Consider the following 24014-nt stretch of genomic DNA (forward strand, 5'->3'; position numbering starts at 1 on the left):
ACGACAAGACAACTGAATACACCATGCAGTTTTTAAATGAAACTTTTTATTATCAAGGGAAAAAAAAATCCAAACCTACATGGTCCTTTGTGCAGGCCTCCCTTGCCTCAGTTACTGGCACACTGGGCAAAAACGGCCTGCATGGCAGAGTTCCAAGACAAAAACCACTGCGGAACAAAAAGAACATTAAGGCTCGTCCCAGTTTTGCCAGAAAACATCTTGATGATCCCCAAGACCTTTGACAAAACACTCTGTGGTCTGACAAGACAAAAGTTGAACTTTTTGGAAGGTGTGTGTCCCATTACATCTGGTGTGTTGGCAGTTTCTACCGCTGCAGCGTTTGTTAGCGTTAACAATCCTTCGTTGGGATGCAGTCTCTTGGAGCAGTGTCCTCCTCGCCAGATACACAAAGCCTTTCCATCGATAGTAACATAGTGTGCAGCAGAAACACTCCACTTCGGTCAGTAAGGCTTGGCAAGCTCCACATTTATGCCACAAAGTTATGTTGGCCCTGACTCTCTCGGCCACGTTATGGTATCACGAACGTGCCTGTTACTACATGGGTACAGCATGTATATAAAACATTGCTGGAGGTTTCTGTAGTTTTTTTCCAGAGGGCTTTATAGGAGTAATTGATGAATCCCAATTACGTGCACTGTTAGTGGAAAGACTGCTAGCACAAGGCCGTTATCTAGAACGCACAGAAAAGGGGTCATGTGTTCTTGTCACACAGGGATTGAGGACGATGAGCAAAATAAAATAAAAAAAAAACGTGCAATTTGCCTTTAAAGCAGTAAACTACTTTACAGATTCGATTTTTTCAAACATTTTGATTCGATGCTTTTGATTTGAAAATGTGCAAGAGTTGCAATAGTGGAAAGTTGAAATGTAAACAAAACACCTCTGAAAATAATGGTAATGCAAAACAAAAACCGTCATTGTGCCTAACCCTTAGAGTGAATACATGGATGTATACGTTTTGTTTTTGTTCTTAGATGTTGGTGTTTGATTCACAAGAAATACATGTGTTGAGAACAACTTTTCAGGGGGACACTTGATTAGCACCTGTCCCTTTATTTCATCCAAGTTCTTTGGTAGCATCCTCCCTGTTTACCCTTTTAAGCTTTGTCTCATGTAAATGTGGGCTAAGAGCTTTGTATCCACGTGAAGATGATGATTGAGAAGCTGATGATGCCCATAATCAAACCGAAGACCACCAGAGCCATCGCCTACAAACACAATATTGCATTAAAACGTAAGAGGTGGTTCTGTAAGTGCTTTTTAAAAATATGTGAACAGTTACCCCAACGGAGTCAAAAGATGGTAGAGGTTGGCGGCCAATCTTAAGGTAGAAGATGCCGGGGAAAACAAACAAGAGGCAGCTGGATGTCGTTGATCCTGGCAGACAAAGAGGACAATGTGTGTGTGGAAATCACTGCTTCAAACACTAACGGTACAATAAATATTGTATGAGCAGATAATGCAAGTGCCGCCTCCATCATTCAAAATAACATATTAGGTCATTTCTAATGATTTACCATCATTTACCATGATGACAAAAAAAATACAGTGGAACACAACCTTTATTACAGTACAGGCGATGTTTTAAGTATGTTATGGATAGTGTTACGTGTAGTTATCCCCCGTCTTTCCTGGATATTGTCTGCCCAACTAAAGGGCAACCTTGAACAATGATCTATTATCATTGCTCGTCTACGAGCTTCTTAGTCAAGTGCTGTCTTAATATAGATGGTTGCAATCAGAAATAAATGTTATTTGTTTTATAATTAAAACAAAATAAAACAGTGTATATTAGCATAATCCAATATGATAAACTACAGATACATATAACTGTTACTCAGTATTTCTGAATCACTAAAAATCAATACAGTATTACAAAAAATCAAATACACCTTACGTCGTTTCGGCACATTAAAAAAAAAACAAAACACATTTGTAATATAAGATTTACATACAGATCCTGTTTAGATTGTACGTGACAAAAACAAAGAGTGTTACTTTACTGTACAGTGGTAAAGTGTCAATATCATCATGCTAAAAGTTACGAGGATTTTTCAAAGTAAATGTATTTTTAATAGAGGTTTTTTTCAGTGCAAAAGAACAGCAAAACACACAAGATTTGCCGACATCTCACAAAAAGTCATGCATGACGGTGGTATGAAATGTAAAACTTTGGTTTCCAAATTGTCAACTTTGGAGGTTCCAAAGTCGACAATTTGGAAACCAAAGTTTCAATCTATAGTTTTAATATCCCCTGTATATCAGGGGACTACATTATGTAAAATAAACGTGACCACAATATGAAGCATATACTTGCTTGTCTCCATGACAAATGTAAAAAAAAGAAAAGAAAAGTAAACCTACCCACAACTCCAAAGACATTTCTGATATCGGGCACAAAGATGGCTAGCATCAGGACCGTTCCCAGGATGACCACAGTTGTTGTGATGTGGATCGGCCAGGAAAAGGGACGATTTCCTCGCAGGAGCAAGATGGTAGCCTTACGTGCCTGGAAAACACACACACACCTCATCAAGACCACACAAATTAGAATGACAAGCAACACCTAAAAATGTATTCATATCCAACACAAGCTGGACCAAAACTGCCTTTGCAAAGATAACTATCACGGTCCTTGACTACCTCAATGTATTCCATCAGGTATTCTTTAATTTTTGAATGACCCTGTGAATGTATCGTGAAGGTTCTGTTCCCAATAATAAGGTAAACACCTGATTACAATGATTTCCTAACATACACTGACCGCCCACTTCATTAGGTGCACTTAATGTACACTTAGGTGCACTTAGATGTACTTAATGCTGTGATCAGTAACTTTCTAATTTTTTGAATTCCTGTTTTCGTGGGTTTTATGAGCTGGAAGCCCAAATTATGTAAAAATAAACAAATAAATACTTGAAATCGATTAAATTGTGGGCCCTGAATCTATAATCTATGAAAGTTTAACTTTTTGAATGGAATTATGGAAATTAAACAACTTTTCCATGACATTCAAATTTTTTGGAAAGGGTCTGTATACTGCAGAGGATGAACGGCATTCAAAGTGTTCATGACAGCAATCTGACATTAGTCACTATATTTTGTATTTTGGCTATCAGATTAAACAGGAAAAAAAAAATCATACACATCACAAAATAAGATGAAATTGCATATTAGGTGGTAACACACCGGGAAGTGAATAAGCGGTACAGTCAGCAACACAGCGATGAGGATCGCGAGCCTAACCGTCATCACCAAGATGTCGCGTGGCATGTAGGCATCGTAGCCAAGCAATAGCTCAGAGTCCACGTGAGCTACAAGCAGACAAGAAAAGTATACTGAAGAGTAAGCAGATGGCCTGGTGGAGTACACGACATTTTCAGTGGTGCAACCTACCATAGAAGGTGAGGTAGCCAAAGAGGGCAGAAACGAGGTAAACCAGGAAGCTGAGGCTGATGCTGACGTTGGTCACATTCTGCATCCTTGCTTTACTTGGCCTAAAAGACATGCAGTGATGCACTATGATGCATTTAAACTGGATTATTTTCTATTATTTATCTGTATTATTCCGAGGAACCATATTTGATAACCAATGTCAAAGTCAAAATGGAGGCCACATGCCTCACTATTATGCAGTACCATGTGATCTCTCACAGCCAATCAGAGAGGAGCAGGAAGTACTTAAGTAATACTTTTTTTAATGTATTTTTTTGTGGTATTTCAATGAATGACCTATAAAGATACATTTTTGTCTGGTTTGATTTTACTTCTATTTTTGAGTGTAAATGTACCTCTTTTCTATTCGGGCTTTTAACTTATGTGCAATTTATATGCACTTTGATTTCAAAGTAAACCATTTACAGTAGTACCTCGCATAACATAAACCTCCTTTTACATAAATTCCACTGAACATAAAGAATTTATGTAAAGTTGGTGACGCTTTCTGACGCATCACGCTCTCATTGGCTGATTTTCGGGGCACCGCCTCCGCTCTCATCTCATTGGCTGAGTTATACAGCACGTACGTGAGTTTGTGTGAGAGACACGCTTGTCCCTTCAACTTCCTTCCTCTTCGTAGTCCCCCTGAAAGTAACTTAAACAATTAAGTTAAGTTACAAATTAAAATTTTGCACACAGCATTATCGTGTAGTGCGTGTGCGTTTGTCTGTGAGACCAGCTGACTCTTAGAGTCTTTGAGTCGCGTTTCGACTCAGGCTAGTCCTCCTCCTCCTTCCTGCCTCCACTTGCGCTCCTGATCAAGACATCTCGTGAACGGTAGGATTGTTTTTGTTTTTCAGTTTTATTCATTTACAGTAATCTTATTACTTTATTTTATATTGGAATGTTACAGGGAGAATGGTGCGAAGCATTACGTCAAACAAAAAAAACCCTCCCTTTCCTGTCTACATGAATGTAGAATGAATGAAAATAAAAAAAATCTGACAATGCAGTCAAATAACATTATTTTAAATAAAAACTAATATTGTTTGTCTATATGTGAACTGCAACTGGCTGGCAACCAGTCCAGGGTGTACCCCGCCTCTCGCCCAAAGTCAGCTGGGATAGGCTCCAGCATACCCGCAACCATAGTGAGGATAAGTGGCATAGAAGATGGATGGATGGATGGATGGATGGATGGATGGATTTACATGTGGACAAAAGGCAAGGCATATCATTTTCCCCAAGTTTTTAAACATCTCTGTATTTGTGTGAACATAGTGTTAGTCAGTGAAATATCAGCGGTGCACAGCTGACCGGTCGAGTTCGCAGTAGATTGGCAGGACGGCAGTGTGGCACAGGAAGGAGAAGGCCATGGTGGGGATAGCGTAGGCACTCTGAAACACATCAGTCGTGTTGCTTTTAGCACATTATCAGCTCACACTTTTACACAGGTGTTAGGATCCACGAGATGGAGGTATGGTTTGCACTGATGTAAGCTTAAATGTAAGCTAATGTAACAAAATAAAGTGGAAATGCACTTGTTCATATAAATAAATACACTACACATGTATGTCATCATGGATGTATTTTCAGAAAGGTTATTTTTACAGCTGAAATCATGCACTTTATGAGCTTTCTGCATGCACACGTGTCGGCTGCAGTCACACACAGTCCATCCTTCAAAGGTGAAAGTGTGACTTGTCATCAGTGCTTACAAACTGCAGCAGACTCGCTTTTAATGACTTCTCACGGCCACCTCGCTCTGTTTTTAATGTGTGTGCGTGCAGCAGGGAGGGTTTGTTTCATGTACGTACCCGACTGGAGATGACGAAAAGTTTGGGTGTGCAATCCGAGTCGGAGGAATTTGATACCTGGATAAACAGGGAGAGAAGAGGGAGAGTGTTATTCCTGAAAAGAGAGATGACATGCGGCAAATAGGAAGGAGAAGGGCAGAAAAAAATCCAAATTCCACTGCTTAGCGTTTTGGGGCTGAAAGAAAAACATTCCTCTCAGTTAAGCCATGCCACGTCTGGAGTTATAGTATGGTTTGTATAATAAAAGAGGTCAGAGGTCACTTCCAAGCTGAGGAAATGTAAAGGGGGGTTAGGGGGCGGTGGTGGGGGGCACTTGAACTTCCTTCCCCTAAGGTAGCAGTCACTCCACAGCGTTCTCTGGTCCTTATCAAGCTAGTCTAGTCTAGTCTTGACTGCCATGGTCAAGGAGGAGGAAGGTTAAGGAAGCTGTTGCTATTACCTGATATACACCTAAAAACGTGGTCACGTTTTGTGGCAGAGGGCAGGGGATTGACCATTTCTTGACCACAACCTGAGGAGGAGACAACCCAATGGGTCAAATACTACACAGAGAAGGTAAACTCAAAATATGCAAATATCAGATCTTACCACAATAGCAAAGTAGAGCATGAAGAAGAAGGCCAGGCTGCTTGTGTAGCCCAGGAAACCTAAAACAGAAAGACGTATCTGGTGACCTGTCTAGATGCCTTCTGAGGATGATTTGTTTACGTACCAATTTTTGGCAATATTGCGAGAGGAAGGATTACACATAGGGTAATGAGGATCAGCAGCAGTCTGCCATCTTGATACCAGGTCTGGCTAAAAATAAAATACATAAAAAAAATAGAGGATAACAGACATGAGCAGGCAAATGACCACTATAGATGCCAATAAAGATGTACATGGCTGATTGAAATGAAAATTATACACATGCAACACACAAATAAAGTATTAATTCATGGTTAATTGTTACTGTCACCAGTATTACAATGTCTCACTGCATGATAGATTACTTATTCTTATTACAGAATGTATCCTGTAAATATTTGAATGTTTGTTTAAATCTACTATAATTTTTTAGTTTAAGCATGTCAGGTTTGACATGCATTTTATTTAAAATGTATTGTTTAAAATGAATTATTTTTAGGCTTAATTGATTTATTGATTGTTAAGAATTCTGTGTGGTTGATGAGGCAAAAAGGAGTGATTTACTCAGCTGTCAACAGCAGAGACGGTATTGGTTCAGTCTAAAGTAGTTTGCTTACTAAAGAACAACATGTTTTCAGCAATGGGAAGTTGGATTACATCCATGCTGTGGCACAACTCCTCCAGGCAACTTTAATCTGACCAGTACAACAATGGCATTGACATAGAAGTTCAGAACATTCTGAGAAATCTTCTACCATCCAACCTGAAATGTTTAAAATTACTGTCCAGAAGATAACACTTTTGTTGTCTAGAGTCTTACACAAGAGATGGCACCAAACTTCTCAGAGCTTTTCTTCCCGTCACTCACATATACCTGTGACCTGGAGAGATGCAGCTGCTCAAAAAAAGTGACAGCAGCGGAGGAGTTGTGATGCTAATTTTAAGATAATGTGATCAGTGAAGCAAACTCACCAAACAACTGTCGAGCAGCTGAGAAATCATGATGTCCTTTTTTTAAAATTACGATTTAGTAGTTATTTCACTGACAGTGAAAACACGACATTTAAAAGAAAATCTGAAAAAATACTTTTCCAAAAACAGACTTTGAAAAAGGGGATTGTCTTGTATTAAGGGTTGTCATATACACTCCAGATGAAAATTTTAAGACTAATTAAAAATTTGCAACAAGTTACATTTTGCACTGTTGGATCTTAAGGAGGTTCTAAGTAGAGCTTCAAAATGAAATGGCAGTGAGACAAAAAAAAATAAATACAAGCAACCATTAAAGTAAAATGGGCTGTTCAGCAGCCATTTAAAAGCCAAAATCTTGGCAAAAATGTGGATTCAATGTAATTTTTTGTCAGGTAGTCACACTGTCATGACCTTTTCATGGCAAAGGAAAATGCGGCTTTGATTGCGGTGAGATTGTTGAGCTGCATAAGCAAGGCCACTCGCAGCTCGCCATTGCTGCTGAGGTTGGATGCAGAAAGACTGACATTTTTAACTTCTTCAAGTCCTTAGGGTTATGGGAGAAAAAAAGTGAAGTGGTAGACTCAAAAAAATTTCACCAGCCCTGAGCCAGAGGATCCGATTGGCTGTCTGTCAAGACACGGGATGATCCTCGGGCCACATGAAGGTTGTCACTGGTGCAGAGTGCAGTCCAATAACCATCACACGGAATCTGTGAGAGAAGGGTTTTAAGAACAAAAAAGGTCTTCAAAGGCCTCGTCTCCTTCAACACCACAAAATTGCCCGTTTGGAATTTGCATGAGAGCACCAAAAATGGGATATTGAAAGATGGAAAAAAGTTTTCTTCCCTGATGAGAAAAAATCCTGGTCCTGATGGCTTCCAACGTTCTGGCATGACAAAGAGATGTTTCCACATTGCACACTGGAGGGGGTGCCATCATGATCTGGGGTGCTTTTTCCTTCAATGGAACAATGGAGCTTCAGATTGTGCAGGGGTGTCAAACGGTGGATGGCTATGTGGAGATGTAGCAGGGGGCATCCCTCATGACTGAAGGTCCTCGTCTGTGTGGTAATGACTGGGTCTTTCAACAGGACAATGCTGTAGTTCACAATACCCGCCTAACAAAGGACTTCGTCCAGAGGAATAACCTCACTCTTTTGGACCATCCTGTGTGTTCCCCTGATCTAAATCCAATTGAGAACATTTGGGGATGGATGGCAAGGGCAGTTTACAAAAATGGACATCAGTTCCAAACTGTAGATGCCCTCCATGAAGACATCTTCACCACCTGGAGCAACATTCCCAGTAGGCTCCTGGAAACACTGGCATCAAGCATGCACAAAACAATTTTTGAGGCGTTTAACAAAAATGACGCATTAGTGAGTCCTTTTTTGAACATTTTATTTTTATGTCAGGGGAGTTTTGGGTTTTTGACTTTGGCCATATGATGAACAGCCTATTTCAGTTTATTGGTTGTTTGCAATAAATTGCTTACACAAATTTTATTTTTGTCTCACTCCCATTTTTTAATATCCAACAGTGCAGAATGTAAATCCTTGCAATTTTGCAACTGGTCTTAAAGTTTTGATCAGGAGTGTATTTGGGTCAATATGGGATTTAATTTTTAATAGTCTTAAAGGGACTGTCTGCAACGGGTTTTTCTGGCTGCTTAATGGGTGCCAACATTCAAACGTATCGTTTGTAGTCAGCTAATGATAGCAACTTGGCAAAGTTTACAGTAGCTACTAACGTTAACTATCATTGAAAGTATAGCCTATCATAACAACATGAATTTAAATTATGGGTTGCTTATTTGAGACTGCTTTTGTGTGAGTATGCGCTACGAATATGTACAGGAATACCAACAGCCCTGAGTGACAGCCATGAGCGCCAGTTATTTATCAGGCCAAGCAGAAACTCAAGACAAATTACAGTTGTGGTGTTCTTAGATTTTTTGGTTTCAAAAATGTAATTTGGAGTGCGTTGTATGAAGCCCCTTTAAAATGTCAATGAAAGAAAGGTACCGTAAATCACGGTGTATAAACCGCGCCTTTTTTCCACCGGTAAGAAGCAAAAAATCGGGGTGCGGTTTATATACGATGACAGGTCTGTGACCAGACTCGGACTGAAAAATAATATCAGACAATGCTTCTACAACGCTTCAGTGGAAGATCACTCCTACTACAAGCCCGGTCACACCGCCTGAACTTTGCTGTAGCGTTCCTGGAGCGGTGAAAAAAATTCATCACCGCTCGTAACCGTTCACCACTGTTTAACAGAAGTTGGCCCCCGTTAAGGCAACGCCGTATCCGCTCGGCCACCGCTGATGGTCCCTCCTACAGCTCCGAAAGTTTTGAGCTGCACAAAATATTGCAAGCGGTGAGGAGCGGCCAATTTTCCGCCACGGCAAAGTTCATCACCGCTCCAACAACGCCCAGTCAAAGTTTGGCGCCGCTAGACGCAAGTTCGTGGACGCTTGGGTCCGCTAGGCCAAAATTTGGCTATAAATACTGGGAGAAATTGACCAGAAGCCCATTTGGGAATAGCAGTCTGTGGGTCGGACAGTTGCTTTGAATTTAGCACCCTCTGCTGTACAGTTGCTGAAAATGCTTGTGTATGCAATTTCTTTCTAACTTATCTGACGGCTGCTGTCTTTATTTTCACACAGTGAAATGATCTCTATATACACTGAAGCTAACCTAAGCTTCCATTAAAACATTGCAGATGATGTAAAATACAATACAACGTTGGAGTTTATTCAAATTCACACTTCTTCTTTTTGAAATTGCTTAGTAACTTTACGCATGTTGATTTGAGATGAAAGAGTTGGCAAGCATTTATGGACTAAATTTTTTTTTTTCCCCCGCCGTGAGCCTGAAAATGGGGGTGCGGTTAATACACGGGTGCGGTTTATACACCAGGATTTATGGTAGTCAAAAGAACATCCAGAGAATTCATCAATGTATTAGCTCTTTACCAGCACAAATGTCTCTCTCAGCCTCTAAAAAATAAGGAACCCACATGAGCTACTCGAGGCTGAAGGACATTATCCAGAAAAAACGTGGTCGCAAAATGTCAGGGACAGCAGGGATGCTTTTTAAAGTTCCTTAAAATGAGACGTCTCTGGAAATTTGTCTCCATTTTATGCTCAAATACAGAGCGACAGACCCCTCATGTGGTACCCATTAAAGGCTTTAACTCTCACAAACCATAACAATTATGTAATTCACATTCAAACGTTACATAGCTCCAACACATCAGACCAGACCATGTATCGCTTGGTTTTGAGAAAGACAGAGGGGAATAATATTTGGTTTAATCGAGATTGAGGTGGGCCGTGTGTTGGAAGTGACACATGTGGAAGGCATGTCGGCTCCGCTGTGGGTCGAGGTCAGATGGGAGGAGTGGTGCCGGGAGTGGGGACTGCAGCATAGGGTCACGGTGCCTGGCTCCAGTGCTCTTTATGCGGATCCCAGAGTCAGCAGCACCTGCCCTGACCACATCAACATTCAGTGACCCCTCTACGGCTGTTTCACTGCAGCTACAGACTTAGCATGGGACGCTGATGGATTTGTCTCTGCTTCTTCACATAATCTGCCCGGTAACTGGATGTAACACAGGCTACTGTCATGTTAGAATTTGGGTAATTTTCACTCTCCTGGGAAGATGTTCTACAAGATTTTACAATGTGTCTGTGTGAGAATGTTGTCCAGTCACACCGAAGAACATTTGTGAGGTCAAAGGCAGCAGATGTTGGATCTGGGCCAGCCTCAAAATCATTGCACCAGTTCATTTTGAAGGTGTTAGATAGAGCCATAGCGCTCAGGTTCTTCTACACCAAACTCATCCAAGCATGTCTTTACGTGCCTTTGGGCACAGGGGAACAACAAAAGACCTTCCCTAAACTGTTTACACACAATTAGAAGCAAAGAATTGTCCAAACCTTGCCTGACTATACAGTCATCCCTCGCTTCATTAGGGTTCCAACATCACACCCTCACTCTATTGTGGTTTTTCAAAAATTTATTAATAAATGATGGCTGTTTCATGGTTGAATACGGCCTATTATTAATAAAAAAATATGCATAGTGTATGTATTCTTGGCCTGAATTAAGCATTTTTAAGCATAAAACTAGCAAAATGAATGAAAATACAAATATGAGGCATTCAGAAGATGTGATATATATGAACCATTTAACTGTGATAAGTGGATCCAAGGAATTAGTGTACTCAGCAATTAAGACTGAAGAGCAGAGATGCTAGGTAGTGGCTTTCTTACCGATATCCGATATACCGAATTTGTCCAGCACTTCATTACCGATACGGATATCAACTGATACTGATATAGGCAGAAAGCTCTACCCTCAAACTAATGTCAGGTCACATGTTGTGTAATAAATGAACACATGAAGCTTCTTTTACTGCGATGCCACTGGATGCATTTTACAAATAAACACTGTTTGTTCAAAATAAGGCCAAAACTGCAATATCCAATGTGAGTAATAGAATGTAATAAATATGTGGTCTGAAGAAGTTATTTTAAAAAATCATGAACTAAAAATAAACGCTAACAACTACAATAACATGTTTTCCTACTATCACTAACTAAGACAGGTTAGTCTTAATAAATTCACAAATAAGAATCGAATTAAAGAATGCTGGAGAAAGCTGCACATTTCTATCTGGCACAAACATCCACATAAGAACAAAGTAAATAGCAAAGGATGAAACTCTGGACTAATACAGTCAGTGAAATTATAAACTGGGCTCATTCAGCACGTCACACATGAATACAGCATGAACAAAACATATAAGATGATTAAAGCATTAAAAGGAAGACACCTTATTCCCCCTTCGCATAACCAGCACTTTGTTGCAAATTGCATACTTAAATCCAAAGTCAAAACATAGGAAATAATTACAAACATGCGGAGTACGTCATCAGTCACGCGCCTATATCATAGAAGATATATGGCAGAAAAAAGCCATATATCTTTTTTTGCCAATATCATCCGATATTATCAGTTGGCTTATATTATCGGATATCCCTACTGAATGGTAATTAATGAGTCTAGCAGAACCCGAGTGATATATCAATGGATTAAGAGCTGTTTCCAAGTACGGGTTATACCAAAAAAACATTTCATTGAGGTTTCATTCCAAGGAGACCCCAGGCTTATTCAGAGGGGCATGATATCTTGAAGACCCATGAAATGTGGAAAATTTCATGCAATTCCAAGGCACAGGACTGCATTGGAGTCGGTCTCAACAACGTGTTTTAATAACAGCATAAAGCTGGCCGACGCTGCGCAATCTCACATCCACAGCTCAGCATGAGAGGGGAAAAACTTTTTTTTATCTTTCGCCGGCCGCTTTCCGATAAATGGGCCATAAAATGGCAACAATTTTTAATAGAAGACACTGTAATACAAATCATCTCAGTTATTTCGGCTTTGATGGGCTTGAGTGCGCTTCTGATCGCTTCTCAAAGCCAACTCATTAACAGAAACCTTTTGTTTTTCTCAGCGGCGCGCTGTAATTAGAATGGCAAAACTGATATCCCTTTGTATCAGTCTGATTCCAGAGAACATGTGCTACAGATTTGAGGGTGAAAGCAGAGAGCTAATAAAAAACAGATGATCCAACTGCTGATGGAGGGAAGTGAAAGCCGCTACAGCTCTCACATCCAGTGTGGACAATAATAGAGCGACAGAAATCACGGCTTTGATTTTAATTTCTCTGTGAGGGTGCGGCGCTACAGAGCAGAGGAAGACAGTGTGCATCTGAGGCTAATATGTTGTTTTCCTTTTTTAACACACATACAGTATGAGTACAGTATAGTGGTAAAGCTTTAGGGGGACATTGCCCTCCACTACATTATTCTCAGGTTTCTTGCTGAGTAGCTTTGTGGTCAAAACCGACTTACACTCGTCCACCACAGCATTAGGTACATCTGTGCAAAAGCTGCATCAATAAAGATAATAACTCTCAATTTGGGATTAGTTAGGAATTAATTTCACAATATGATTATTAAGATAACCAACAGGTGGGATGCATTCGGCTTATTGTCGTTTGTCTGCCACCATAGATGCTGTATTTTTATAGCACAGAACACAAATGGTCACATATACAGCTTGTATGATAACAACAGTAGAGCTGCAACAAATAATCGATGAATATTTATCCAATTAATCGACAACTATTTTGGTATTTGATTACTGTAATTGTTTTTTGATTTTAAAATGTAAATATCCTGTGATTTTGATTTTGTGAATATTATTTCATTTCCTTAGTCATCCATGAAAGCAGACCTATTATCTTTGTTTTAGGCAAAAGACGATATTCACACACATTAGCTTTGACTTTGGACAAGAGTGACGGACATTTTTGACTCTTTTTCTGATATGTTGCGGACGAAAGCCGTAACTGTTTGTGTTTGGTTCATAATATTTTGTTCCGTCTAGGGTCTAACAGATTACTCCATTAATTGAAACAACAAGTTACAGATTAATCGACTAAGAAAATAATAAATTGCAGCCCACAACAACAGTACTTCAAGTTCCAATTCGCTTTTGTCACTTCACAGGACTCAACTGTACTTGCCCTGGGGCCTCACTTATAAAACTGTGCGTGGAACTCACAAAGTCTAAAGTCTAAGTCTAAAAGTCTGCGTACGGCAGAAACCCAAAATGTGCGTTTGGACAAAAATATTCAGTCCTATAAAAACTGGCGGACGCACCCACTCACACAATTTGTGCTTCACTCGCTGTCCAAATGTGCGTACGCAACTCCGCCCTCTCTACGCCCTCACATTGAACAAATCAGGGGGACAATGAGGCTCTTCTGTAGTTACCTCTCAGCAGGACAGCTACTATAAGGAGACACATCTTATTCAAGAGGAGACTGAGGGCAGCATGGAAACAAACTGCTGCAGCAAAGTGGAGTTTTCAGTCTGGATTATGTTTTGTACAATACTGCAGCGCCCATAGCTAAAACACGGCAACAGGGTAAGCCATTTAGGGTCATTTAGGGCTGTCTCGATAGAACTTTTTCACTTTCGTAATGAAGTCGATATTGTAGCTTTGGGTATCGGCAGATGCCAATACAGATTCGATATCAGCACATATCATATATACTTATATTATTTTGTAGTGTGGAGTATTAGAAAAAGTATTAGTATTAGAAAAAGTATTGGAAAAAGTGATGTTACTCAAACATAGAAAAATAGTCAGCAACAGTAGGTATGAGAAAAACGGACCCATTTACTTCTTTGTGCATGCGGGCTATAGTTTTATTGACAATGTAGTGGCGGCGAAGCATAATGTTGAGAGACTCGAGGTGCTCAATGAAGTGTTTAAACCTAACATTACTCACCACTGATAGGGTCTGGCTCTTTCTGATAGAGCTAGTGTCTATTTGCAGTCCCCTGGGAGTTTCTCACACTTTGCAAATGTTTCAGCACTGGTTGTTTGAGGGAGTCGGGGTCTTGTGAAATCCTCATGCCTTTTTTGTGATGCTGCTTCAAATGCATGATAAGGTTGTATGCCAACACGGGAAACTTGTATGGCAAGGTTTGCACTCAGAGGCTACGCCTTTTTCAAATTTTAACAATGCTGCCACACAGCAGAAATTACTCCTACTCCTTGGTTAGCACGTTAGCACATGCGGTTGTTGTGATCATGTGGGCTCTATCTGGGCACTGCTGGAAAGAAGTGCCAAGTGGAAGGGACTACTTGTATCGGACTGTCAATATAGAATATTTTAGATGCAGGCTAGCTACATTTGTTATCTTAGTGCACCTACCCAGACTGGTCTGGACTCAGGAAGCTGGTGATGGCTGCAGGAAGCTCAGACTTCAAGATGAACAAATATGATGACATGGCTGCGAGAAGGGAGAGGGACAGTTTAGACTGTGTGCGTTTGCAATGAACGCAAAAAAATAAATAAAGACACAAAGCACAGCATGCCAAACATATTGGGTGATTCTGTATTGCTGTGTGTGAGGGCGGTGAGGTCTAGCACACAGGGTGGAGGGGTCTGAGTTAATGCAGATGGGTGGGGCAGGCAGCTCAAGGGGATCACCAGCAAAGCCCTTAGTGCAGACGGTGTGCAGAACTTTGGACCGTCGGAGTCCCACATGGAGAAATGAAGGGGGAGGAATGCAAACAATAATGATATCTGACGCTAATCCTGCTACTTCTCCCCCTTCTATGATTTCCTCCCACTAGGAAATAGGACATTATCAGTCTCCAACATCCTTCCCTACACAGCCAATTGGAGGAAGGGATCAGGGTCACTTCCTTGGGTCATACTTGCCCCAAAAACACCAGAGGCAAGGGGGGGGGGGTTGCGTGTGTGTGTGTGTGTGTATGGTGATGGGGTGCGGGGGTGAATGGAAGTGAAGATGAAGATGAAGACCAGAACAAGAGCGTGTTTGTGGTGTGAAATGAACTTCAGATGCAGTATGCGGCCGGTGATAAAGGCAAATAATGTTAAGGGATTACATTTTGGGAGGACAGACACAGCCAGGGTTAGGTGGGACCTGACTGGCCCGAGGGAAAGGGTTTTGCGCTCGCCGTTAAATAAACTACGACCATAATCCCTCAGATCCTGCATGTGTTTATAAAAGAGAATTCTTCCAATAACCCTTCAGCCCACACAGACACAAGGACACTCGCTGAGAAGAAGGAAACGCATTATGAAGCACTAAAGTCTGCCAGTAAATGGACCGTAAATGGACCTACTGGGTGATTCAGCCAAAAATCTTCAGCAAAACATCATACAAAAATTGTAACTAAAAACAAGAAAACAGACTTCCATGTGGTCCCTGTTAAAAAAGCAAGCTTTTCCATTTTTTGCATAATCTTTTAAAGGGATGCAATGATATTCAATACAAGCAAGAGCGATGTGAGCTTACATTAGCACTATACTAACTCTTGCAAAGTTGCAGTTTAGATTTCATTTTTAACGTTTGAATGGTGTAAATCATTAAAAGATGTTGAGTGTGCAAGTAGAAATAAAAAGCAGCAGATGTTGTGGGCTATGTGTTTATTCCATTAGGGGTGGGGGACATTTGTTCTGTCGTCTGCTGTTCTTTAGATCAGTGGTCCCCAACCTCCGGGCTGCGGCCCGGTACCGGTCCGTGGGTCATTTGGTACCGGGCCGCACAGAAAGAAAAAATAATTTCCATTATTTCATTTTTTTAATGTTTTATTTTGAAAAGTGGCCGGATTCTCTCTGTTACATCCGTCTCGCTTGACGCATGTCCATTGTGCGTGTACTAACTTTATCTCATGCCGCACAGATAGACTACTACTGTATTTTTAGCATTTTTCTTTCACCTCATATTTGGTGTCAAATGCTGATACTATGTGGGAATGCATAAAGGTAAGTTTTGATGACTCATTGAGTGCTAATGTGCACATTTGTCTCAAGTTAATTCATGCTAGCGCACTGCCTTTTACCACACATGTCAAACAGCGATGTAATCATCTCTCTGGAAAAACTTGGCTGGAACTTGAACTGGTGGATGGTGGGTCGGCATTCATTTTCTGCTTTTAATTTGATGTCATTCATGTCTTAGTTTTACACAATACATAATAAATAAGATAAATTATCGCCCGGCCATGGAGGTGGCTCTCCCCGCTCCAGAGTGTACACGATGTTGGCCTTTTCTAATCTAATCATTCCCGTAACGCAGCACATCGTAGTGAAGTCTGTTTGCTGTGAATTATAGCCACCGTAGTCCACCAACAATTGTCATGGTGAGATATGTTTGTTGTATTCAGCATACAGTATGGATGGTCAGGAAGTGAGCTCAATAAAAGACGTACCAAAACATGGCCATATGTGGACAGCACACCATATTATCAAATAACTTTGGAATTTAACGTTAACGTTAAATTCCAAAAGTTATTGAAATGTTGTTGAAATATTCTATAGAAATTCTTTAGCAGGGTTGTCCCATCTATTTCTTTTTTACCATCACTCTACATTTGTGTTTGGCATACTATTACTCTATTATTATTATTACTGTATCTATATTGAGTTAATAGTAGTAGCCCATCAATCATGCATGTGTCATGCTACATCACACAGCACTCTAGGACCATTCAAAAGCTACAATCTCAGTATGGAAAAGTCAAATACAACAAAATGCAATTCTGGACTTTCTTACAAAACAATCTGAGGGAGAACATCAACGACAGGAGCAGAGCCAGAGCCAATTGTTTTTACATTCTTTATTGTTATTTCTTTGTTACCTGCCAGGGGACTCTGATGGAAACTGGCAGTTGTGCTATAAGCTGGCATATTTACATCTGGACTGTTTGCAGATGTTCATTATTATGCATTGTTCCTAATAAATAAATAAATAAACAAAAAAAAAGGTAGGAATGTAAATATCTCTGTGGTAAACATAGTAATACAGAACTACAATAACTACATAAAATTTTATGTAAAGGAATATCAATTTAGAAAATATGGGCCATTATTTCATTCAAAAAAATAATATACATTTAGAAATCCCAGAGTTTTTGCATGTTTAATGTGAGCAGCGTTTTGTCCCACTTTGTTTAACGTTCCTTGAACGCACCTTCTAACCTTGTACCACGCTGTACAGATAGACTACTATCCTGTATTTTTACCCTTTTTCTTTCACCTCATATTTGGTCCCAAATGCTGATACTGAAGTATGTGGGAATGCAAAAAGGCAAGATTTGATGACCTTATTGAGTGCTAATGTGCGTGTGTGTTCAGTGCATGGCCTCTCTGGAAGACCGGTCCGGGCTCGAGCTGGTGGATGGTGGGTCTGTATTTATTACGCGCTTTAAATTTGATGTTGTTCCTGTCATGGTTTTGAACAATACATGATAAATAAGATGGATGGGATCGCTGTGGTGCGTGTGTGTTTTGCTGATGTGTTGATGACTAGCTAGTGTGCTACTGAATTTCCCCAAGGGGATTATAAACTCATTACCCACACCACACAGACGAGGGCCCTCAGTCATGAGGGATGCCCGCTGCAACATCTGCACGTAAGCATCCGCCGTTTGACCACCCCGCATCACCTTAAGCTCCAGTGTTCCACTTAATGGAAAAGCATTCCAGACCATGATGGACCCCCCTCCACTGTGTCGGGTAGAAAACATCTCAGGTGGGATCTCCTTGTCATGCCAGTAACGCTGGAAGCCATCTGGACCGTCAAGGTTACATTTTTTCCCAACAGAGAATAAAACTTTTTTCCACCGTTCAATGTCCCATGTTTGATGCTCCCTGGCAGAGTCTAAACGGACACTTTTGTGGCGTTGAAGGAGACGAGGTCTTTGAGTTTGTTTATTGTTTCTTAAACCCTTTTCCTGCAGATGCCGTGTGATGGTTATTGCGCTGCAGTCGGCACCAGTAAGGGCCTTAATTTGGGTCGAATAACGCCCTTTGCCATGATGGACAGTCAATTGGATACTCCGGCTCAGGGCAAGTGTGATTTTTTTGGGTCTACCACTTGACTTTTTTGTTCCATAATGCTCAGGATCTTTCAAAAAAAATTTAATGACTGTCTTACTGCTCCCAACCTCAGCAGCAATGGCACGCTGCGAGAGGCCTTGCTTATGCAGCTCCACAATCTGACCACATTCAAAAAGAGAAAGCTTCTTAGCTTTAGCCATCAGGAGGGCATGACAGTGTGAATGTCTGACAGAAAATGAACACTTTGACCAGACTTTGGCTTTTATAGCCTGTGGTCTTAAACTTTTGATCAGGTGACAAACAACTTATTTCAGTTTTTTTTTTGGTTAAATTACAAGTTCCAAATGTTTTTTGTCTCACTCCCCCTTCTTGTTTTTGCAAATTGTGGCTCTACTTAAAACCTCATTAAGATCCAAATATGCAAAATGCAAATTCTAGCAATTTTTCAACTGGTCTTATGATTTTGATCAGGAGTGTAAATAAAATATTTTGGTTTATTTTTTTAATTTGTTAAATCATTTTGCTATCAAGTTCACTAAACCGGAAGTTGACAAAATGAGTAATTGTGGGATATATAGTCGCTTATCAGTGACGTCAACCACGCGGTGCCGTTTGTCACTGCGCAATACGCACCCGGTACGCAATCGGCCCCGCGCATGCCCAAGGACTACGTCACTTCCTGCGCAGTGACGGGGCGTCTTACCTGATAACCTGTAGCTCAAGTCTGCCATGATTAGTAATAGTACAGACACACAGTTTCTATGCTGTTGTTGTTGACGGAAGTAGCGTTAGCTCCTATCGGCTATGTGAAATCAATGCACATAGCAAGTAAGTTCCAGTAATGTTTAAAATGATCAAAATAAGGCAATACTGTAAGTATTACATGTTATCAAGAACGTACCTGTTAATGCATGATCACAGCATGGATACAAAACAATAAAACGTAGTTAAGAGTTTTTTTTAGAAGGGCTTTATCGTCAAAGTAGGTGGGTCCCATGACGTCCAATTGTTAGCGCCTTCATGCTAATGTTTTCTCTCTTTAGAATGCACAGAAAAGGGAAAGAAATATGTGTTCATGATTCACATAAGGACTGTGGATGATAGGCAAAATTCCAAAAAAAGTGCAGTTTTCCTTTAAGATGATGGTTATCAGAGATGCAAGTGGTAAAAGTGTTTTTTTATGACAGGAAAATAAAAATGGCACCAATACCTTGGCAGATGTCAACATTGTTCCAACCACAAAAGTAACAGACAACAGACACCATGTATCAGTTTAGTTTCATGCACTTGGTTATCGTGACATCACAGCAACAACACTGACAGAGGTCATGTGGTACTTACGTCTCTAACAAAGACGTCCTTGAGTGAAGAGAAAGATTGGTTATTGGTGGAGTGGTTAGAAAACATGTTGTAAGGAGAAAATGGATGTGAGCTGTGTGTGGTCATCAAAGTAAGCAACATAAGACAGAGTCACTTTCATTACACTGTGAGAGCCTGTATACTGGCCAGTAATTAAGGTCAATTGGCCCATCAGCCTTTGGCAGTGCAGATGAATGTTTACTCAGAGTGAAGCTAATTGCGCTCTTATAAAAGGGGGCCCAGGGTGCAGACAGATGCATGCTGGAGAGGCTCTAACACACCGACCGCCCACCCTTTTCCACAATGCACCCCATGCTGGGAAAACCACAAACATACCAGAGGGCAGCACAATAATCCACTCAGCCACGCCGCTAATGAGTGCGGTCGCGCTATCACCTCGGACCGCTATGGCCTGCGAGGCCGCGGGAGCAGAGGGAGGTGGGCCGGAGTCCAAAGAGGAGGGGTCCCATTAAAGTGTAGTCTTTTTAAAGGGGGCGAGGGGGTTTTACCATCAGTGATCAATTAGACCAGAAGTCAGGTTTCGGGCCCAGGGGAGGATGGCTGAGAGGACTGCAGCCATGGGGTCAAAGGTTATCAGGAGAATTTTGGGTAATAGCCTTGAGAGCCAAGGAACAATAAACTTAAAGGGCTGACGCATTGCCAAAAGGGGGCGCTCTCTTCCTCATACTTAAACTGACCATTATCATAAGAACATGTTTTACATTTTACATGTTAGATGTTATCATCAAAAAAAAAAAAACAAGAGGAGACTTACCACCAACATTTTGGATGAGGATAGCGACTGCAACAAGAACCTACAAAAATATTTCAAAAGGAGGTTAGAGTCACGTTTCCATGATGCTAATTTATTAGGTTCACCTCCATCAAGCCAGTACCACAAAGTCACACGCACTAAATATTGGAAAAGGTGTAAATGACCAAACCTTTTCACCTAAAATCACACAAAAACCGGTCCAAACCATGACCGTATGTGACATTCTCAGCATATCTCACAACAGTTCATCTTGATGAGAACATAAATGGAATTTTGCTTTTTCTTTAGCTTCTCCAGAGACGGCTACCAGTGATGGCAAAGAAGAGTATGATGAAGACCACAGAAGAAGAAACAGATGTGCAACATCTGTTTCCAGATTAACTTAGTACAATATGGCTAACTGAACAATAACTCCACAAATAGTGATGTCCAATAATATCGGCCGACCAATATTATCAGCCAGTATTGGCATAAAAACTACTGCGATTGGCTGGTGACCAGTCCAAGGTGTACCCCGCCTCTTACAGGACATCAGCTGGGATTGGCTCCAGCATACCCCCGCTACCCTAATTAAGATAAGCGGCATAGAAAATGGATGGATGGATGGATACTGGCACAAAATTTGATATTTGGATCATATCAGTATCGTTTTTTTCTGCCAATAATGACTATGGGGCCCGACTGATGACATGCTCCACAGAGCAATAATGTCGTCCGCGGTGTGGAATTGTTTCCAAGATTCGCCCTTGGATTGTAAATCTCTAATTTGCAATAACAGTAAAATGTTACGTTTTGCTCTTTGTGTGTAATGCAGCTCCACCTTAATAGGCGCTAATTACTAGGGGTGTCACGAGACACTCAGTTCACGAGACGGGACGATACGCGAGATTGGATCTACGGGAGCAAGGCAAGATGAGATTTCAACTTTACTTTTAAGAAAAGTACAACAAAAAAATATTGAAAAATATATGACAATATATTGCAATCTACTAATATAATTTCTACCACGTTACACTCTTCTGCACTTTGTGTGTAGTCTACCAGCCCTGCCTCCACCCACAGAGACAAAGAGGCAATATGGCTGACAAAATGGCTCACTCCGTTCATGCCATTGTGCTATGGAACAAACGCGCCAAGGTGCTGAAATCAATGCACAGAGTGAACACACTTCCTGCCTGTTTGGAGGCAGTAGAATAAGCATAATGTGTTGATTACTCGACATGAGTTTGAAGGTCTGCCTATATCGGTATTGGTTGATATCGGTATTGGTAACAAAGTGCTGGACAATATCAGATATCTGTAAGAAAACCAATATTGAGCATCTTTACAAACAACAAGAGTGAAAAAAGAAGAATGGAATCACTGTGTAAGTATATATCGTATTGATTCACTGACCTATTACTGACAGTGGTTACACTTCTATTACCGCTAAGAATGGTAAAATATACTTAATCTATGCCTGTAGGGTTAATAAAGATGGAAAGTCAACAAGCGTCAGAGAATTGGAGTCTTTTGAGGTTCCACTGCAGTAGTTCTAGTTCTATTAGTATTAGAATATATCAGAAGTAAAGATTTGACTCATGAGATGGTGATGTCTGAGAAGAGTTTGAAAGGCTAGTGGGAACACCTGTTAGTATAAACGACTATAGTGCAAAAGTACCAATAGTTAAAAGAACTATTAAGATGAATCACCACCTGAACAAACAGCCAGGACAAAAGATGATTGTATAATAAAGCATCGGTCTTGTCAGTACTAGGTGAATAAAGGGGCTATTGTCTAGTTCACACAATAAGTTAACAATAATCAAAAAAACTAAACTTACTTTTCCTGGTTTTTGTAATGCTCGCCCTCCAAGATCTTCATATGAATTGATTCCTGCAGGAGACAACAGCAGTGAAAAGATGAAAAAAAAACAGATTTGGTTGATAACCCACTGCCTGTACATCATGTTTTCTCTCAGTTGCTTTGAAACCTATCTCTAACATTAGCTGATTTAATCACACACATAGGAAGTCAAAAAAGAAAATGCAATTTCCACATCAGCAGGATTTCTGAATTCAATCCAGAGTGAGGTTACAGGGATTGTTCTGTAAATTAAGTTTGTCACTCTCTCACCTGTCTGGTCACAAAGCTTGAGGAGGAGGTGTATGGAATACCCTGCCAGGCTGGATACAAGTACCAACAAGACACTAGACAAGAAGAGCAGATAAAATTGAAGCTGTATTATTATAGCTTGACTCATCTTACACTCATAATAGTGTAAGCTGTTGTCAAAGCATGCTTACCAGAAGCCAACTATGCCAGTGCTTGCCATGGCATAAGCTAGACCCAAAATACCGCTGCCCATGATTGCATTCATCAGGTTAAACACTGACGAGGCAAAGGAGGCACCTTTGGACCTACTCTGCTGCACATAACACAAGAAGAAAGGTGGTTAACCAAACAAAAGAAATTTAATTACTTGAATTTCATCTGATAGCGTGATTAACAACTGGTTGGTCCTGATGATGGATTTCATGAAACAGCAACACAGTGGCATTTGGGATCAGGGAATGGAAATGGGAATGGATAGGACGGGATTTGAGCTACAGGCTGTGGGACAGCTGCCTGATCTTAGGATAAGGGGAGCTGCCCAAACTGATTGACCCCTCTAATAAGGGATATCCTGGAGAGAACGAGTGGCCACACTGGTGCCAGTGTCACAACAAGCATGGATTGCCCTGCGAGACTGGGATACACAACCAAGAAACTAGAAGTAATCATCGCACCAGCAGGACGAAGATACAGTATACAGTCTTAAATTTAAACAGGCTTTTTGATCCAGCAATAAAACCAAGGTTTATATTCACTCATGTAACTTTTTATGACATTGTTCCCTGTCAGTGTCACAGTCCAGACTGCACGGTAACCATCTCAGTATGCTTACATAATAAAAAAAAATCATATGGTTAAAAACGCTCGTCACACAAGTCACTAATAAACATGTCCTTCTCTTATTATTTATAGAAGTTAGAATGATGCCAGATTTGAGCGACATAAAAAACGTTTAACATTTAACAGTCTGCGTGGTTCTGAACATTCTGGGTTAAAGGTGACATCATACATTAGCTCATTATTGAAAGGGAGCATTCATATTTAGAACGCAGAAGTAAATTAAATATTTAAATGTAGTAAACAGATGTATATTTTCGGTTGTTCTTTCCTTTTAAATAGAAGACAAGACAGATGAGCGTTCCAACTTGTGTTTTTCTTACATTTGACAGCAATGGTGTTGCGTCGGTCACCTCGGTATTTGCATTCCCGTTGATACTCATTTTCAGCACAAAAAACAAACACAAAACTTAACTCAACTCTCACGAAGTCTTTGCTACAATGACTGGCATAATTATAACCCCATATTTGCTCGTTGAATTAGTATATTCCTATCACGAGCTTCTTGTTGTCGTTGTGACCGAGTCACGTGCCCGGCATTTCCGTCGCATGTTTGACGTAACTGCAAATAAGGACCAATCAGAGTTTTTTAAAGCTTCCTCGACCAATCAG

The 24014-nt window shown here is 40.6% G+C and overlaps 1 protein-coding gene across 3 annotated transcripts; it reads right to left on the reverse strand.

The window, feature by feature from the left end:
- Window positions 1-37: 37 nt before the first annotated feature.
- slc38a6 (solute carrier family 38 member 6) lies at window positions 38-23965 on the reverse strand. 3 transcript variants are annotated; one of them, XM_054795489.1, is made up of 16 exons: window positions 23726-23965; window positions 22757-22878; window positions 22587-22660; window positions 22294-22346; window positions 20471-20510; window positions 14677-14755; window positions 5989-6074; window positions 5865-5923; window positions 5716-5787; window positions 5277-5333; window positions 4047-4114; window positions 3418-3518; window positions 3211-3335; window positions 2386-2530; window positions 1304-1398; window positions 38-1229 (listed from the first exon to the last, which is right to left on the reverse strand). In XM_054795489.1, the coding sequence occupies exons 1-16, from the start codon at window positions 23783-23785 to the stop codon at window positions 1146-1148; spliced, it is 1320 nt and encodes a 439-aa protein (XP_054651464.1). In that variant the 5' UTR covers window positions 23786-23965; the 3' UTR covers window positions 38-1145. The 3 variants fall into 3 exon arrangements, with proteins under 3 accessions (XP_054651464.1, XP_054651463.1, XP_054651462.1); XM_054795488.1 differs by lacking the exon at window positions 4047-4114 and adding an exon at window positions 4777-4856 and having other exon boundaries at window positions 22757-22875; window positions 23726-23964; XM_054795487.1 differs by lacking the exon at window positions 4047-4114 and adding an exon at window positions 4777-4856 and having other exon boundaries at window positions 23726-23964.
- Window positions 23966-24014: the final 49 nt, after the last annotated feature.

The sequence above is a fragment of the Dunckerocampus dactyliophorus genome, chromosome 13 (assembly GCF_027744805.1).
Source record: "Dunckerocampus dactyliophorus isolate RoL2022-P2 chromosome 13, RoL_Ddac_1.1, whole genome shotgun sequence".
In the NCBI taxonomy this organism is placed as follows: Eukaryota; Metazoa; Chordata; class Actinopteri; order Syngnathiformes; family Syngnathidae; genus Dunckerocampus; species Dunckerocampus dactyliophorus.